The sequence below is a fragment of the Microtus pennsylvanicus genome, chromosome 4, assembly GCF_037038515.1.
Source record: "Microtus pennsylvanicus isolate mMicPen1 chromosome 4, mMicPen1.hap1, whole genome shotgun sequence".
NCBI classification, from domain to species: domain Eukaryota; kingdom Metazoa; phylum Chordata; class Mammalia; order Rodentia; family Cricetidae; genus Microtus; species Microtus pennsylvanicus.
In genome coordinates this window covers 85,187,398-85,206,684 of record NC_134582.1, presented here as the reverse complement: position 1 = coordinate 85,206,684, position 19,287 = coordinate 85,187,398, and the positions used below count along the sequence as shown (strand labels likewise).

At 42.5% G+C, this 19,287-nt stretch overlaps 1 protein-coding gene and 1 non-coding gene across 3 annotated transcripts in view; both read right to left on the bottom strand.

Moving 5' to 3' along the window:
• Iars1 (isoleucyl-tRNA synthetase 1) overlaps window positions 1-16,178 on the bottom strand; it is a 47,003-nt gene extending 30,825 nt beyond the window's left edge. Inside the window, exons 1-10 of one of the 2 annotated variants that reach the window (XM_075969735.1) lie at window positions 16,061-16,178; window positions 12,023-12,148; window positions 11,040-11,196; window positions 10,723-10,842; window positions 8,558-8,640; window positions 7,058-7,175; window positions 5,243-5,390; window positions 2,828-2,915; window positions 2,111-2,171; window positions 830-925 (exon numbers count right to left, since the gene is read on the bottom strand). In XM_075969735.1, coding sequence (XP_075825850.1) covers window positions 830-925; window positions 2,111-2,171; window positions 2,828-2,915; window positions 5,243-5,390; window positions 7,058-7,175; window positions 8,558-8,640; window positions 10,723-10,842; window positions 11,040-11,196; window positions 12,023-12,141 — 990 coding nt within the window. In that variant the 5' untranslated portion in view covers window positions 12,142-12,148; window positions 16,061-16,178. The remainder of the gene's footprint in view (window positions 1-829; window positions 926-2,110; window positions 2,172-2,827; window positions 2,916-5,242; window positions 5,391-7,057; window positions 7,176-8,557; window positions 8,641-10,722; window positions 10,843-11,039; window positions 11,197-12,022; window positions 12,149-16,060) is intronic. The other variant, XM_075969734.1, reaches the window with a different exon arrangement.
• On the bottom strand, window positions 14,421-14,553 carry LOC142849134 (small nucleolar RNA SNORA84). Its single transcript, XR_012910533.1, has one exon. It is a non-coding gene; the product is annotated as a small nucleolar RNA SNORA84 (small nucleolar RNA).
• Window positions 16,179-19,287: the final 3,109 nt, after the last annotated feature.

Genomic DNA, 19,287 nt, shown 5'->3' with positions numbered 1-19,287 from the left:
TCTATTAAGAGACTCCAAAGGATGACAGTACGGATCTCAAGTTGAGCATTTACTGTCACTCAGTGGAGGCTCCAGGTGCACAGCTTTCCTAGGTCACAGCATGACGACAAACTGCCTTGGCCCATTTTGATAGGCCATCCCTTAGGTGGGTGGAGTAGGCAGAACAGAATGCTGGGAGGAAGAGGAAGTGAGCTCAGACTCGACAGCTCTGCTCTCTGGAGCAGAGGCCATGCTCCCCTCTCCCAGGCAGACCCACGCAATGAAGCAAGCCGCCAGGTCAGACATGCTGAATCTTTCCCAGTAAGACCGGGCTACACAGTTTATTAGAGATGGGTTGATCGGGATATCAGAATTAGCCAGTAAGGGCTAGAGCTAATGGGCCAAGCAGTGTTTAAAAGTATACAGTGTCTGTGTAATTATTTGGGGGCATAACCTAGCAAGCGGCTGGGGTGCTGGGGACGCAGCCCCGCCACTCCAATTACTACACAGAAGTGAATCCAAAGAGCAATGTTCCATGAGACGGCCGCTGAGCACTTCACTGCATTTGTACATTTAACCTTAGCAAGGAAGCTACCAGAAAGGCAGACAGCAGTGCTAGAATTTACAATAGCTCAAGTTTTGACCTGCTTCCAAAAACCAACAAGAGGAATGGGGACTGCAGATGCCAAGTTTTCCATGCTATCTTTGGGGGCAAAGAGCCAGAAAAAAAGCTGACTCCACTGGTCTTGCAACTGGGAGACACTTAATGAGACTGGTGACTCAGCATCCAAGGAAAGTGGCCACTGCCATTAACTTCTCATAAACAATTCTGCAAGATCATGCTACTCACAGCGCCAAAGTAAGGGGCCTGGTGCACGACTCCTGTGCCTTCTTCATCCTTCACATAGTGGTCAACAAGCACGGTGAAGGCCCCGCTCTCTTTATACTGGAAAAGAAAGGTTGCAAAGCCTTAGATGAAACACAGGGAGAATGCCTGGAACTAACTGTTCACCATGTAAATAGAAAAGACAAAATTCAGCCAGGCGGTGGTGGTGCACGCCTTTAATCCTAGCACTTGGGAGGCAGAGGCAGGCGGATCTCTGTGAGTTCGAGACCCAGCCTGGAATACAAGAGCTAGTTCCAGGACAGGCTCCAAAACCACAGAGAAACCCTGTCTCGAAAAACCAAAAAAAAAAAAAAAGACAAAATTCAAACTAGAAAGACAAATGCAGAAGTGGAGACAAAGTCCCTGGGGAAAGCTTGGCAAGACAGATTAGTGAACCTGGCAAGCTTCAGGCTCAGCAAGAGACTCTACCTCATTAATTAAAATGGAGAGTAATCAAACACACACACACTCACACATGCGCACACACACACACACACACACGATGTGGGATTCCCCTTTGTATGCTGTGAATACCATTGGTTGATAAAAAAAAAAAAAAGCTGTCTTGAACCCCTGATAAAGTAGAATAGAGCTAGGCGGGGAAAACTAAACTGAATGCTGGAAGAAAGGCAGAATCAAGGAGAAGCCATGGAGCTGGACATGCTGGAACTTTGCCAGTAAGCCACAACCCTCGTGGTAAAATATAAAATAATGGAGATAGGTTAATTCTTGATGTAAGAGCTAGCAATACACTTAAGTAATTGGCCAAGCAGTGATTTAATTAATACAGTTTCTGTGTGGTTATTTCAGGAGTCTGGGCAGCTGGGAACACACTAGCAGACTCTTACAACACATACACACACACACACACACACACACAGAGAGAGAGAGAGAGAGAGAGAGAGAGAGAGAGAGAGAGAGAGAGAGAGACAGAAACACAGAGACAGCAAGAGAGAGACTCGGGGACCTGAAAGTGAACTAAAGTCAGTAATGACAAAAAAGCAAAGGATATTTTAAATCAGGACACAATGTTATAGCAAAAGTAGAGATATGGGAAAAGGCCAGTTCAGAGATGTGATTAGCAAGCAGGTCAGTGATAGAATACTAATTAATTCAAAGAGAGAGCAATTTCCTAATACGAATACAGAATTTTGGGTTCAGACACACAGGAATATAATAAAGTGGCCATGTCCTATTATCAAAGAAATGAATGTAGAAAGCACAGCATAACACTTCCAAACTTACCTTAATAAAGTAGTCAAACAATGGCTTGTATTTCTTGCCTTTGAGAGAGGCTCCAGGAAACCTTGAAAAGGAAGATAAGTCCATAAAGGGAGGCAATAAAGCCAGGGAGATGGTTCAGTGAGTAAAATGAGTACTAGAGTCTGGATCCCTGAAACACACGTGAAAAGCTGGGCATGGTTCTTTCCACCTGGGATCCCAGAGCCGGAGAGGAAGAAACATGGGGATCCCCGGGATTTGTAGACTTAACTTAAACTGGGAGCCCAAGTTCAGTCACCTCAAGACTAACAAGGAGAATGACTCAGGAAGATATGTGATATATTTACCTATGGCATACATGTGCACACCCACCAACACATAATGTGCACGGACAAACAGATGGACGCGCACACACACGCATGCGCACGTGCACACACACTGGGCTGGAGAGATGGCTCAGAGGTTAAGAGCACTGGCTGCTCTTCCAGAGGTCCTGAGTTCAATTCCCAGCAACCACATGGTGGCCACACCCCCCAATCAATTAAAGTAATAAAGCTGTAGCCAGAATAAGCCACTATCGCCTGAGGCTTGCAGTTATTGTCACAAATACAGAAATTTGTGACTTAAAACATATTTAGTACCTAAAACTCCAACTTAAACAGTACAGTTTTAGGATGATGAAGACTTGTCTCTTTTAAAACCAGGGACAGACCACACACCTCACTATATATGAACACTTACCTTTCAAGGATCTCGTAATCACTTTCTAGCTTATAGAGGGCCGATAGTCTGGCTTCCATTAAAATAAACAATTTTCCCCTGGAAACATCTGTGATAATGAAGGAAAAGAGGACATTAGTGACATTCACACTAGGTGACTATGAAGACATACACCAGGCATATCTCTTGTGACCAAAAGCTTGTGCCACCTGTATCTACTGTGTATCCTGCACAGAGGATGCTGCAAAGCTAGGGAGCACTGCTACCCAGATGTGCCAAAAACATCAAAGACAGCAGGGTAGGTGGCCATTATTAATTGCATCCAAGTCCACGTTGGAAAATTAACCTTTATCTTCTCTTTCTAAAGGTAATATATGTGAATGTGAACAACAACAAAAAAAATCCTAACATTAAGTCAGTCATGGTGGTCCATGCTTTTAATCCCAGCACCTTGGAGGTTCATCTCCAGCCTGGTCCATATAGTGAGTTCCAGACCAATAAACAGTAAACGGTGAGACCCTGTCTCAAAACTAACAAGCACCTTCCACCCAAACTTAACATTAACAGCTCAGGTAATTCACAAAGCCACAGTTTCTGTGACCTCATCCCCTCAGATGGCTTCACCGCTGTGCCTGGTCACCCAGATGATGTTTTACACACAGTCATCAGTGGGTGAGATGTGTTAGGTTCTCTTCATCTTTGGATGAGCAGAAGCTGAGATGCGGGTGCTCTTCTAACACGTATGCACTTAACATACTGTGACTACCATCAACAGCAGAGGAACATAAAGACCTCTCTCCTCCCTTCCCACTTAGTCAACACCACTCAATTTATTTTTTTAGGGGAGGTACCACAGACTGATTCTAACAAATCAATTAAAAATGGGAAGCTGAAACCTCCTACTACAAAGTGGATATACTAGAACCTGCTAGAGCACATCAGAAACCTCCCACTACAGAGTGTGATATACTAGAACCTGGTAGAGCACGTCATACATTTCCATGGATCCCTCTGAAGGACCTTTGTAAAAAACTGCTTTCATTGGTGCGGTTAATCACAGAAATATTGTTATACGCGAAGTCCACATTTTATATAACATATGACGGGAACGAGATAAAATATCTAAGTAGATGAGTGGGCTGTCTATGGTGTGTGTGTAATGCACACACACGAGTTAGATTTGAAACATCAGAAAGCCCTTAATGTGCCAGGCTCACACTCATGGGTATATAGGAAAGTAGCCCCAATGGCACCATAACCCCCTCAGAGAAGCAGCTACAGACTCCAGTGCCAAGATCCCATATGGGCAACAGTCATGGCCAACACGCATCTCCAGGGTTCAGGAAGAAACCAAATAGACACCCCCCCATCTCCCCCCCCCCTCACACACACACACACACTTTAAGGCTGGGTAATAGTCACCATGCCACTACACAGACAGCTCTCATGCCTTGTCTACCGTGAACAGTGCTGATACAAACACAGGTGTAACGCTATCAGAACAAGCACCTGTTTTCACTGCTCTCATTTCTTTTTTTCCCTTTTGTGAAACAAGGTCTCAGGTAGCCAAGGTTGGCCTCAAACTCTTTATTCTCCAGCATCCCAAGAATGAGGATTTGGGACACGTGCTGCCAAACCCAGATTCTGCTTTCAATTCCAAGGCAAACTATTAGGTAACTCTATGTTTAACTCCAGAGGAAATGCCATACTGCTTCCGAAGCAGGTCTTCCAGACCCTTGCCCTGACCAATGTGTTTTTCTCTCTTTTCCTCCGTGTAATTTCTCCAAATATGGAAGCAGTATGTGCTCAGAAAGTATCCATCACCATATATCATATAAATCTCTAAGAAAGGACATAGTTGAGAATATAAGAATTCTCTAGTGCAAAATAGGGACTGATGCACCAAAATTACATTAAAATTGGAAATTATAAAAATCTGTGTCACTTTCAAACAGAAATGAAACAACCTTCCAGGTTGCCTTTCTTTTTCCCTCCCCCACCTGTCTAGTTTTTTTTTTATTTTGTTTTTGTTTGTTTTGGTTTTTCAAGGTTTGTTTTGGTTTCTCCACACGGCTTCGGAGCCTGTCCTTGAACTCACTCTGTAGACCAGGCTGGCCGAGAACTCAGAGATCCACCTGCATCAGCCTCTGGAGTGCTGGCTGGGATTAATGGTGTATACCACCACCACCACCACCCAGTTTACCCTTCTAGTTCTGAGACAGGATCTTGCTATGTTTCTCAGGGTTGCCTCAACCTTACAGTATTTCCACCAGTTTATTGTGTGCTGAGACAGGTGTGCTCACCATACCTGCCCTTAAAGCTTACCTTTAGTACAATTTTCACATAAAACTGTTTTACCCCCAAAATTAATGTAAGCTTGTATATCTATGCAAAATTTTTTATCTTTAACAATGACATAACTAGGCCAGCCCTTACCTTTGATCTTCACATACTGTATTTCTGGATTGACACACAAGGCAAGATTACTAGGCAAAGTCCAAGGAGTGGTTGTCCAAGCAACTAAGGATGTGTTTTCATCTTCCTCCAAAGGGAAGGTTACAAATACTGAAGGATCCTGAACATCCTGAAAGACATTGAGAGAAAGTAGTGTTTTATAAACCTGTAAAGGAGGTACTAATAAGGAACTGATCTGAAAGGAAACTAAAATAAATTTAAGATAAAAGTGAGCTCTTGAAAAAAGCCACCTGATATAATTTTAAAAAATTTCATTTTATGGATATAGGTATTCACGCATGTCATGGAAGTCAGAAAAGGGCATCAGATCCCTTGGAATTGGAGTTACAGACAGTTGTGGGCTGCCAAGTGGGTGCTGGGAATTGAACCCGGGTCCTCTAGAAGAACAGCCAGTGCTCTTAACTAACTGCTAAGCCATTTCTACATTTTTAAAATGTTCTAGCAATTACATTAAAAATGCAGTGTAAGATATCTGGTAACATATAAATAATGTATCAAGAGGAATAATGAATAGAAGATTTTGAGGACATGAAAGATGGCTTAGCTATTAAAGACTAAGGGTAATAATCAAAACCAAGAATGGAGTTTTACCATTATAGTGAACTGATCTACAGTAATTATACAAAGTTAAACAACAAAACTGTTTTGGGAAATAATTATCTGTGTATATTATACTGTATATTTTTATGTGCTTAAAATATTTTATTAAGGGCAGGTGGTGGTGATGCACTTTTAATCACACCACTCAGAAGGCAGAGGCAGGTGGATGGATCTTTGTGAGTTTAAGGCCAACCTGGTCTACAGAGCAAGTTCCAGGACAGCAAGAACTGTTATATGGAGAAATCCTATCTCGAAAAATAAACAACAAAAAATTATGCATGAGCCAAGAACAGAGGCAATCAGGAGACAAAAAAATAAATAAATAAATAAAATAAAAAGATCCCACACCATCTAACAGGGAAAACACTCTCTACCACGAAGATAAAATGCTTCTGAAATATAACAATTTCCAAACTTAGACATGAATAATACTTCCACAAAGTGACAAACCTTTTCAAAATTAGGGTTATATAAACTGGCAAAAGTAAAGGCTGAATAAAGATGCAGAAGACATAAGATTGTTCAATTCTCAGAGATTCTTTACTTCACCCTCTAGATGACATAGACCATTCGTGCCAATGACACAAGTCCTGCGCACCAGAGAAAAGATCTAATGCAGTTCTGCATCACAGCTCAGCACCTGAGTTAGACTTCCTTCCAAAAACCTTCAACAAAAAATACTACTGTAGCCGGACAGTGCTGGAGAACACCTTTAATCCCAGCCCTCGGGAAGCAGAGGCAGGTAGATCTCTGTTAAGTTTGAGGTTCGTGGCCAGCCTGGTCTACAGAGCAAGTTCCAGGTAGGCACCAAAGCTACAGAAAACACAAAAAAACAAACCCACATGTGTCAGAAAAGACATAAAGTCACCGAAGGCAAGGTCCCTGAAGAACAGTAGCTGGGAAAAACTATGTCAGAGCTGACAAGGGCAGGCACACCATATGGCTCAAACAAAAAGAACCCATCACATTAAAACACATGATGAATCCAATGGAAAGAAAACACCCCCATTTAACCTAGCAGAGCCTCCTCGCGACATGTTGCAGCATTACCAGTGCTCAGTAGTGATGGATGTCTGCCACCACCAGTTGAGGCTGGGAGTAACTAGCAATGTTCACCTTAATTGTAATCAGTCAACAATCATCATGGTCTAGGCCGACACTCAGCATGTCACGCACCTTGTAATTCTGGTTTGATTCGAAGTTAGAAAGTGGAGTGCCACAAGCAGTGGAGAACGGCATGACTTTCACGCCTCTGTACACAAGGCCTTTGTCATACAGTTGCTTGAAGACCCACCTGGCAAGTTAAAAGATGGAGCTTTATAACTACAGAGCCAAAACCTGCCTTTCAAATGCCAACTTTTATACCAGCTCCTACAGTGTTCTTCTGATAAAGAAGTAGACAAAAAGCAAAAACAAACAAAAAAAAACCAACAACAACAATGCATCATTTGGTAGCCTGCTAGTAAATAACAACGTTTAACATTTAACAGTAGGCTAGAAAAGTGTTATTATCAAGGCTTGGTTACTGCTTAGCAGTAGAGTGTGTCTAGCGTGAGCAAGGCCTGGGGTTGGGTTTGGCGTGTGGCTATCATCTTCTGATAAGGAATGATGTTCAAAGTGGTTAAGAAAGGCTGTTAGTGCACACTGCCCAGAGCTTTATAAACTATATAAATCTGTAGCTATCAGCATATAATTTTACACTAAAATTCTTAGAGGTATGATAAAAACATTTTTTACCAACTTTGCTAGCATTTTGGAACTTTTCTTTAGGTTTTTGGAACATTATTTAAACTATGTAACAGGCAGCTTTTAGAAAAGTACAAGCCACATTGATTAAAAAATTTTGATGAATCCATTCAAGAATACCAGAGATCAATGTCACCTCAATTTCTCTTGTTGACTGCTCACTTCTCCAGCAGCTGGATAATAGAATAACACTGCGCTGGTGAGAATCTTTATTAAATTCTGCTTTTCTTTTTTTAAAAGTTTCATTGTAGTTGCAGTATCCCTAGGGTATTTTTTGTTTTGTGACAAAGCGCTCTCTCTCTCTCTCTCTCTCTCTCTCTCTCTCTCTCTCTCTCTCTCTCTCTCTGTCTGTCGAGACAGGTTTCTCTGTAGTTTTGGAGCCTGTTCTTGAACTAGCTCTTGTAGACCAGGCTGGGCTGGAACTCCCTGCCTCTGCTTCCCGAGTGCTGGGACTAAAGGTGTGCAACTCCACCATAGCCCGACAAAGTCTCTCTTACTGAGGGGTCCAAGCAGGTCCTGAGCTCATACCCCTGCTTCAGTCTCCCACTGCTTGGCTAAGTGTGTGCCACTGACCACAAAAAGGATAACGGCTGAGTCCCATGCTTTCCCACAGGGCTGAGATAAAGCTCAGTGGCAGAGTATCTGCCCAGTGTGTAAGGGCCTTGAGTGGGGTCCTCGGTACTGCCAAAAGGAAACAAAAAACCTCTCTCCTAAAACAGCATTTTTATGAGGAAAAAAAAAATGGGGGTAAATCATTTTCAAGGTTTTAGAAAGAGTTATGTAGAAGGCTTTTTTAACATATAAAAGATAAACATATTTGTTCTAAAATCAAATAATGGACTTGTAAAGAAACTTCATCAGGCAAGCACACCTCTCATCTGACCAATCCAAGAGAAAGCTTATCATTCCTCTAATTTAAAATGAACCTACCAGACTGATTCCATGAATTGCGGGTATAGAGTTTTGTAGTCATTGTCAAAGTCAATCCATCGGCCGAGTCTGGTAACGGTAGACTTGAGAACACAAATGTTACAACAGTATTAGAGAATGATGCCATGACAGTCTTTTACTTTTATTGTCATTACATGACTATTTTGGGAAATCAAAATAATGGTCCAAGTAAACATATTTTAAACAACACATAAACTAGTTTTCTTAGCATTCATTTCTTATACATAGAGATTGTTATTTATCAGTATAAATATTTACTTAAGTCATGATGCACTTTTGAGGGGGCAGGGGTTCACAATGTATCTCTGGCTGATTTGAAAGTTGTTACACAAACCAAGCTGGCTTCAAATGTAAAATGATCCTTTTTCTGTCTCCCCAGTACTAAAATTATGGATGTGTACCACCACGCCCAGCAAATATTAATTGCTAAGTCTTTTGCAACCACTACTTGGCAAACATGGAAGAAATGGCTATAGCTAGGAAGGATTTACCAACAGCTACTAAGAATAATGGCTGAAAGCATCATAAGAAAAAGCATGCTGGAAACACTATTCCCAGAAGATGTTCATTAACGGCGAAGCAAAACTTGCACTTCACCAAGGGAAAGCTAGACAGCCGGGCAGCATCTTAATGAAGTAAACAATTAATTGGATATAGCTTATTGGTCAGAACAGCAATTGTTCAGGCATGCACAATGCCATAGATATAATCAATCCCTAGTAACCTTCCCTCCCTGCTCCCCAAAGTGACAAGGTCATAAAAGACAAAGACAAGATAAATGAGTGCTGTATATCGAAGGAAACAAAGAAGACATGCCACTGAAGGGAATGCCTGATCCAGAGAAGACACCGTGGTCACAAAGATCGGTAGCACAAGTGGACAGTATCTTGTTAATGTTAACTATCTGCTTTTGTGTTACCGAAGATGTCAGCAGCTGGAAAATGGTAGATGAAGGCATAGGGCACCGGTTCATACTAGATGGATGCTTTCGGTAGTCTCAAAGTGAAGAATTTTTAGAAAAATGGAAAAGCATGGTGGCTCATGCCTTTAATCCCAGCACCCAGGAGGCAAAGGCAGGCAGATCTCTGAGTTCCAATCCAATCAGGACTACAGAGTGACATCCTGCCTTAAGGTAAAGGGGGAAGAGGATGAGGGGAGGAGAAGGGAGCAGAAAAAAAATATATATTTTAAAAGCAGATTTATATTTAGGCTGAGTTCAAGTTATCAGGAATTCCCTCCACTGCCTTAGGCAAGAAACTTAAGTTGGGAGGAAACTGAGCTCTGTCTTTCATGCTAATGAAACTGGACTCTTTGTGCCAAAAAAACAAAGGCACTCAGTGTCGTAACGGAAGAGCCCTAAGGTGAGCATTGTGGGAGGGGAAACATAACAGCCTGTGTGTGCATGCGTGTGTGTGTCTCCGTCCGTCCGGCCAGCACTCAGACTACTGAGGCCAAAGGACTTGAATATTAGGCCAGTGGATACAGAAGGAAACACTAAGAACACAAAGATAGAAATGGAGAAATTGTTAAAGAGAGGATAACAGTGGGCAAGAGGCCAGAGAAAAACTATAGGAATAAAAAACTGGACACCAAGAAAGACTGGGATTAATGTTTACAGGATAGGAGAATTCAGCCCTTCTTATGAACCCCAAGTTCACATGGACAGTCTTACTCTGGGGACTATTTCATAAAAAGCACAAAGGATGCCAGGCAGTGGTGGTGCATGACTTTAACACCAGCACTCAGGAGGCAGAAGCAGATGGATCTCTGTGAGTTCGAGGCCAGCCTGGTCTACAGAGCTAGTTATAGGACAGTCAGGACTGTTACACAGAGAAACCCTGTCTTAAAAAAAAAAAAAACAAGGGCTGGAGAGATGGCTCAGCGGTTAAGAGCATTGCCTGCTCTTCCAAAGGTCCTGAGTTCAATTCTCAGCAACCACACGGTTGCTCACAACCATCTGTAATGAGGTCTGGAGCCCTCTTCTGGCCTTCAGGCATACACGCAGAAAGAATATTGTATACATAATAAATAAATAAATAAATAAATAAATAAATAACAAATAAAAAAAGTACAAAGGCTGATTAGCCATATCTAGTCCCATCTCAAAACCAAACTATTCATTGTTTTGAAAACGCCTAGCATACCTTCCACTCAGTAGAGTATCTCATCACAATTGCTCGGCACTGTCTGTTATACTCCGCAATCCCCATTTTGGCCACATCCTCTGGCCCTTTGATCCCCAGTGTCTTATCAATTTCATATTCCTGAAGATATTAGAAAAGATGATTATGTTAACAGCCACACTTTATGAAACAAATACAAGTAAGCCACAACAAAAATCAAAATGGCTAAAAGAAATAAAAAACTCTACAGAGAAACCAAAAAATAAATAATATTATGGACAAGAATTCAATACATTTATGGAAATCAGAACATAACAAGACAGGAGACTTAGACATACCACAGGTAAGCCATGACAATCCCATCCAAATCTTCTGTCAACGTGAAACCCACTCTGGTGGGCATATCTTGTAACTATGTCTTTAATTGTCCCCGCAAGTATATGTCCATAGTGAGGCAGCCCAGTTGCAAAGGGAGGCCCATCATAGAAGGTAAATCTAACAGATAATACAAAACACAGTATGTCATTTGAAAACAGAAAAATTCAGGACATTTATCTTTCAAGTAGATACCATACTAAAATATTCAGGAGGGTAGGAGGGCGCTCAGCAGGACTAGGAAATAGACATAATTGATTAGACATTTACTGGAGGTCCTGCTTTCAGAAAGGTCACTCTGACAGAGCTGCGGGAGGGGAGGGACTGCTATTCAGTTCATTCAGTGCTATTCTGTTCATTCATTATCTCCAACATATAGGCAAGTTAAAACTGATCCTGATGAGCCAGGTGGTGGTAGCGCACGCCTTTAATCCCAGCAATCAGGAAGCAGAGGCAGGCGGGTCTCTGTGAGTTCAAGGCCAGCCTGGTCTCAAAAACAAACCAACAACAACAACAAAACTGATCCTGAGTTACCGTATCAATGAAGCAGAGCTGTGGACACCATCACAAAAGTGTTAAACAGGGAAGGTTCCTAATGAAACCAGCGATCCAAGATTAGCAGTCTTTACTACGAATAGAGCTTAAGGCAGGAAATACTATAGGAACCACCCACGAAGTTTATCTTGAGGTGCTAAGTGAAAGCAGAGATGATAGTAATTGCCAAGAAAGAAAGTGATAAATAAACTCCATTTAGATGACTTCTGACACCAGAAACTCTCTTGTTCAGTCTTCGCTACTGACTTCCCGGTGTAACAAGACGAGAGACCCGGAGAACTCACAGGCGAATGCAGGGTGTGCGCACTACGGAACCCCATACGAGAAATAGCTACTTTTTTTTCTATTTTTTTTTGCAAGGATTCTATCTTTACCACAGAAAGTCACATACTTTGGCTTGTTCTTTGACTGCTTTAAACATTCCTGGAAGCAGTTATGTTTGGACCAGAACTGCAAGGTTTTCTCTTCTTCAGCAGGAAAACTGATATTTTCTGGAACTTGTTGGACCATTCTGTAGCTGCAAAGAGAAATCAAATTTGCTACAGTTATAGCAATTCCTAATTTAGGAATAGCAGGCTAACGTATTACTAAAGTACATATACACATGACTGTCTATACTGTGTGTTAAAGCAAAAGCTTCATTGGGTAATGTGATGCATACACTACAGAGTGTTCTTTTAAACTACACAAGACAGCTAGTTCTTAGGATAGTTAAAGGCATATAACCACCACCACCACTACCTATTTCAGAATATTTTCTTTCTTTCTTTTTTTTTTTTGATTTTTCCAGACAGGGTTTCTCTGTAGCTTTTTGGTTCCTATCCTGGAACTGCATGTGACTCAGCAGCTGGTGTATCGTCTTAAGATGAACAGACTACCCACCTTTGACCCTCTTTCACTTAGATTGACTTCTCAGGGCTGAATTTGAAGAATTCTGAATTCTAGATCCAGTCATTCTCTGGTTAGTTAGCTTTTTAATTTTAAGTTTTTTACTTTTACGTTTGCATTCTTATTATTTTTCTTTTGTTTATGTTGTGTTTACATAAGTGCTGGTGCTTGTGGGAGGTCAAAAGGATGTCTTTCCTCAATCATTTTTTTTTTTGTGCTGGACAGTTTTATGTCAACCTGACACAAGCTAATGTCATCTGAGAGAAAGGGGACCTAAACCAGCTTATAGGCAGGTCTGTAAAACATTTTCTTTATTCATGACTTATGAGGGAGTGGGGGAGGGCTCAGTCTACTGTGGGTGGGGCCACCCCTGGGTTAGTGGTCCTGGGTTCTATGAGAAAGCAGGTTGAGCTGGGGGAGGAATGGTGGCGCACACCTTTAGTCCCCAGAACTTGGAAGGCAGAGGCAGGTGGGTCTCTGAGTTCAAGGCCAGCCTGGCCTACAGAGAGAGCTCCAGGACATTCCTGATGACGTAGAGAAACCCTGTCTTGAAAAACCAAAAAGTTAAAAAAGAAAAAAAAAGAAAGAAAGCAGGCTGAGCAAGCCACCAAGAACAAGTCAGTAAGCAGCACTTCTCTATGGCCTCTACATCAGTTCCTGCCCCGTGCGAGTTTTTGTCTTGATCTTCTCTGATGATGAACAGTGATGTAGAAGTTGGAAACCAAATAAACCCTTTCCTCACCAACTTGTTTTTGGGTCATAGTGTTTTTTTGAAGCAACAGAAACCCAAACTAAGACACTTCTTCACCTCTCTTTTTTTTATTATTAATTTTTAACCCTTTAGGCCAGGCATAGTGGTTCACACCCTTACTCCCATCACCTAGAAGGCAGTGGCAGGCAGTTCGAGGTTTTACTGGCTTATATACTGAGTTGCAAGCCAGACAAAACTAATACACACTGAGATCATGTCTCAAAACAAACAAAACCCCTGCTTTATTTATTAATAAGTATGATGCATGTGCACATTCTCATTTACATTCTAATCAAGCTGGTGATCAGATTTCCATGCCAAAATTCAATTATAAGGGGACAGGATTGCTAATGATGAAAAAATAGAGAAGACACACTCCTATGTCCTCGGGAATCCCACCAGCTGAAGACTCTAGGAGAGAAGGTCCTACACACCTCAACCCGATCTAAAAGCAGCAGAATAAGGCTGAGGCTACCAAGAAATTTTTATGACCAAAGTAATAAAAAAGATATTTTTCTCAAACATCGTTAATTTTTCATAGGTGAGTGTCTCTCGAGTGTTTTATAGAAAAAAAAAAAAACCAGGTAGGCACTTTCCTGAAATGGCCCTTTCAACCAGAGCACATCATCAAGCCCTACGGAGACGTACATGGGATTTTGGATCAGCAGCTATTACATTACAGCATCCAGCCTTTCAAGTACTTATTGATTTGCCAAGGGTCCCATCTGTTCAGGAAGAGATCGGTACGCACACCACCACATTCATCTCGCCAATCTACTGCTGTGACTGCTCTTGTCTCTCTTTGGAGCTATTCTCTACTGCTTTGACTGCTCTTGTCTCTCTCTGGGAGCTATTCCAGCTGCAAACTCATGAGGGGCCAGAATGCGCATTTTAAATAGATGCCTAGGAGAAGCTCCTGCAGAACACACTTGGAGCACTTCACATTCACATGGTGTCCTGACAATTAATGATTCAGGGATATCCACTCAACCTGTTGAGAACACGAGGTCTAAACTTTCTGGGAAGTGAGAGGCTAGCTTTTACTGGACTTTCTATGTTGTCTCCGCTGTTCTCAGAACATTGAGAATCACAGTACTGTTCTCGAAAACACAAAGGCTGGCTGCCATAGCACTGACTGACAGAGGAAGAACACTGTACCAATGACCGGGCTATGGCAGCTGCTGAGAAGAAACAGCTGCCATGCATAAATCATAGGGTTTTTCTAGCCCATCGTATTCACTGGAGAGCTGTACCTGCACAACAGCCTCCAGCAACCACAGGGCAGTGGGGGCAGATGAGTTGGGGAAAGGTCAAGCAACACTGCCAGGCCATGCCCAAAACTACCACCCATTTTCTTCCTTCCCAACATAATCCAAGCCTTCCTTCTTCCTTAGCCTGTAACTCCTTCAAGACACTTTAGCCTTAGCTTCCTCTTCTGCGATTTCATTTCCCTTCTGAGGCAATCTCATACAGTTCAGGGTGCTTGAAATCCTGTGTAGGTGGGCATGACTCTGACCCACTCCCCTATCCTCTTGCCTCTACCCTGAATGTTGTTGGTATTACAAGCATTTGGGGATTTTGTTTGTTTTCTTGTTTATTTGCTTTGGTGACAGAGTTTTACAATGGCTGACACCGAATTCAAAGTTCAGTCTGCTTCTGCTTCCAAAGTCTTGGTATTAAAGATGTGTACAACCACTTCCAGCTCACAGTTGTGCTTTTATGAGGGGCGGAGGCTTAAACCCAGAGTTTCCTGCAGGTAAGGCAAGCACTCAACCAACTGAACCACATTCCCACCTGTCTGTTCAGCTACTTCTACACTACTTCCACCCAGATCTCAACTTACCTTGAGTAAGCATACTGAAACACCATGGATACGGCTGCTCATGTTGGCACATACCTCAAGGATGCTCAAGTCTCTTACATAAAATGCAGTATTAGCATATAAATTACGTGCATCTGCCTATGTATTTTAATTAATCCTTAGATTAAATGCCATATCTAATACATTTAAGTGCCAGATAAACAACTGTAATACTATAATTCGGAAATGTACATGTACAGTACATATGTCACCATAAAGTGATCACGACGATGCCCTCATCTTCTGACCCAACATGGCAGGTTCTTACAAATCTCATAGTACTTTGGGTAAAGTCCTCTGCCCATGTTCAGTCCAAGGCTACCGAAGATACTGATAAGACATTTCTTCTCACCCCCAACCCCACCGAAGAGTTGGTGTTCTGTGCGGTCGCCAGGGGTGGGTTTAAAATGCATTACCAGATTCTGTGTGCCCAGAACAAGTACGCCACGCATAGCACACTTTGGAACCTAAGAATAAATGCGCACGAACCCGGGACAGTTGGGAGAATCCTGGAATCCAGAACGGTTCCTAGGTTAGTCCTTTTCAATACCTAAACCTGGCAGTGACCTCACCCACCTTCTTATGTTCTCCCGGGCACTGTAACACCCTGCATTCTCACACCACTCTGCTTAAAAGCCACCACACCACGGAGCCACTAACTGACTGAGGGACTTCTAAGGATCTCAGCCCTCCACCTAATGACGCAGGTAAGAATCCTGTGCGCCGGTCTGAGTTTCTGCGATGTTACTTACTCTGCTCCAGACCCGCCCTCTGGAAATAGCTCAGTGCGCGCAGCGCACTCGCGGCGGGAAGCAGCGTGCTCCTTTTCACTGCCATGTGCAGTGTGGCGGGTGTAACCCGTGCATACCTCGCTCTGCGGATCAGACTAGGTGCAGTGAGGAACCTGAGGGGCGGAGGGTGAAACTTACCTGGGGAACCCCGGGGCGAGCCAAGGTTGCAGGCGGCGACCACGCTCCGGAACCGCGCCTGGAGGTGATGCAACACTGACGGCGCGAGGCACAGGCCGGCTCGGGGCCGTCCAATCAACGTGTGCAAGCCGACACCCACAAACAACACGCGTGGCGATTGGTCTATGAACAACTGCGGTGCAGGTCGGGAGCGTCACTGCAGAGGAAGGAGAAGGCATTCACTGCAGGCACTTAGCCGGCTGCGCTGTCGTTGCAGACTGCTCTCCTGCAGGCTAGGTTCTTACCTCAGGAGGACAGGTATTTCGGTTTCCAATTCTTGACCTATGGAGGACAGACACCCATTCTCTTCTTCTTGAGTACTTATGTCAGTATGCTTAAATATATGTCAGTGTTCACGACATTTAAAATTAGTTTGGACTCAGAGCCTCAGGTATCTCCAGCTGGCTCCAGAACTCTAAGAAGCCAAGGATGACTTTAAACTTCAGACCCTCTTGCCTCCTCCTCACAGTGGTGGAATTACAGAAATGCTCCAGTTCGCCTGTTTTTACGTGGTGCTGGGGGATGAAGCCAGGGCTTTATGCACCGCACCAGAACCACACACTCTACCAACTGAGATTTGCGGCTGCGACACCTAAAATTTATGCCACAACTGAAACTTCTCAGTTATTTCTGGGAACAGTACAAGCTAACCTGATTTCTGCTTGTCATGTGGTAAATGGCAGGAGAAGGGAAGAAAGGGCCTGGCAACAACATGAACACTTGTTGAGCTTCATTTAGAATGATTCTTTAAAAAAATTGAGCTGGGCGGTGGTGGCGCACGCCTTTAATCCCAGCACGCGGGAGGCAGAGGCAGGCGGATCTCTGTGAGTTCAAGGCCAGCCTGGTCCACGAGAGCTAGTTCCAGGACAGGCTCCAAAACCACAGAGAAACCCTGTCTCGAAAAACAAACAAACAAATAAATAAATAAAAATTAAAAAATTGATTAAAAATTTTTATCTTATGTACATTGGTGTTGTGCCTGCATGTATGTCTGTGTGAGGGTGTTTGACCCGCTGGAACAGGAGGTACAGACAGTTGTGAGTTGCTATGTGGTTGCTGGGAATTGAACCGCGGTCCTCTGGAAGAGCAGTTCAGTCACCACTGAGCCATCTCTCCTGCCCTAGAATAATTCTTTTAATTTAAAAAATTGCTTATTTATTATCATTATTCGTCTACTTAACACCTTCCAGAACTGGTCAGGAACAAAAAACGTGGAGCTTGGCAGCCATCTATGAAGGAATTTTGACCTTGAAAAGTCAAGAGTTGAACAGGTGACCAAGTGCCTATTTTATCCATTAGTGTGACAACAACAACAACAAAATGGATTTGGCAGAAAAGGGATAGAAAGCTTAACAAGTTTAAGAATATTTTTGATAACTGTATTTATGCAGCACTTAAAGTTTCAGACCCTACTATGTCAATGATTAGAGGCAGTGTTCCCTGTTCTCTTTGCATTTCTACTTGAATAAGAGTTTATTAACTAGAAATTTTTGCCATGTTTTGCAAAGTTTTGCATTAAGTTGCCAGTTGGTTTGCTTCCTGTATATTCTCTGTTCAGATTGCCGAAATAGAATAAAAGGCTCCTCCATATGGGTGGTATAGACTGTCCAGGTGGTTTAAAAAATTTCATAGCTGGGTGGTTGTGGTTGCATGCCTTTAATTCCAGCACTCAGGAGGCCGAGGAATCAGTTCCAGGACAGGAAGGGCTACACAGAAAAACCCTCTCAAAAAAAAAAAATTCTTTGAAGATGTCAACTGTGTCCAAAACATACTACTACTTATATTCAAGAGTGATTTTTTTTAAGGCAAAGTATAGGGATGACTATTGGAAGAAGCAGATTACTTTTATCCTGACAGAAAATTGGGAATGAAAAAGGCACTTGTCACTTTGTATACTTTGAAATGGAGTACTTGACACAAGCTCTTTGGATCCTCCCACTTGTGTAACCAGTAGAATACAGAACCAGTGGCCAAGCTTACTTTTGACCCAGACCTTAGGAAACAGCATGCTTCCTGTCTCTGGGAACACTTGCCCTTGGATTCTAGTTGCCACACTTTAAAGAAGCCCTTGAATAATCCTAGTCAAATTTAGTATCTGTGAGCAAAAAACCTGTGGCTTTTACTAGGATCATTAACTATGGAGTGATGAGGTATGTGATTACATCAAGAGGAGGAACACCTTAAGTATCTTGCCAAGTAGCTTTTAATCTGTAAGTCTGAAATCCTAGAAATAGAAAATCTAGAACAGCTCTTCAAGTTCCTTAGTTTTTTGTTCTCGATTTTACTTATCCAAATGATTTTCGTCTTTGTGTGGTGGGGGCATGTGGCATGTGCAGGTACGTGAATGCAGTTCCTTACAGAGGCCAAGATGACATATGTGAGGTCCCATGAGCTGGAGTTACCTGAGATTGTAAGCTATTTGATGTGGATACTGTGAACTTGTGTGCGCTGGGAGATTGGCAAGCACTTTTAGTTGCAGTCATCTCTCCAATCCCTATATGCTAATTTACAAAAACAGTATCAACAAAAAACCCACACCATAGGAATTGAGCATCTCAGTGACACAGACATAGGCAGTGGAGACATGATTAACAACCCAGAAATAGATACCAATAAATTTTGTGCTCAAGCAAAATGTGTTATCAATAAATAACTACACTAAATTAGGTGCAATCAAAGCTCAATAAAGCTTAGGACTAACACCCTTTTGTACAGAGCTTTTTTGTTTTTGAGCAGCTCTGGCTCTCCTGGAACTCACTCTGTAGACCAACTTGACCTCAAACTCAAGAGATCCACCTGCCTTTGCCTCCTGAGTGATGGGATTAAAAGCATGCAACTACCACCCCTCTTAGGGAGAGCTCATTTTAGTAGGAGGCCTATCTATGTTGAATCTTAGCTAGATTTAGTGAAATCTGAAACCTGCACTATTATGTGGACTTGGAATCTATTTTCATAAACTTAGGTCTAGTTGGACTTTTGGGACTGACAGGCCCATCTCCATGTTGTTTACTAGATGAGGCTAAGGTCAAGAACACACTGTATTGTCTTTCTTCCCTGGTCCTCACAAAACTCTTTAGGTGTTTGTCTGAATAGCCTACATTAGAGTCAACTTGTCTTCAGAATACAAGAATAGAGCACGAGTTAACTTGTAATTTATTGTGTTTTTTTAAAAGACAAAAGTAGAGTAT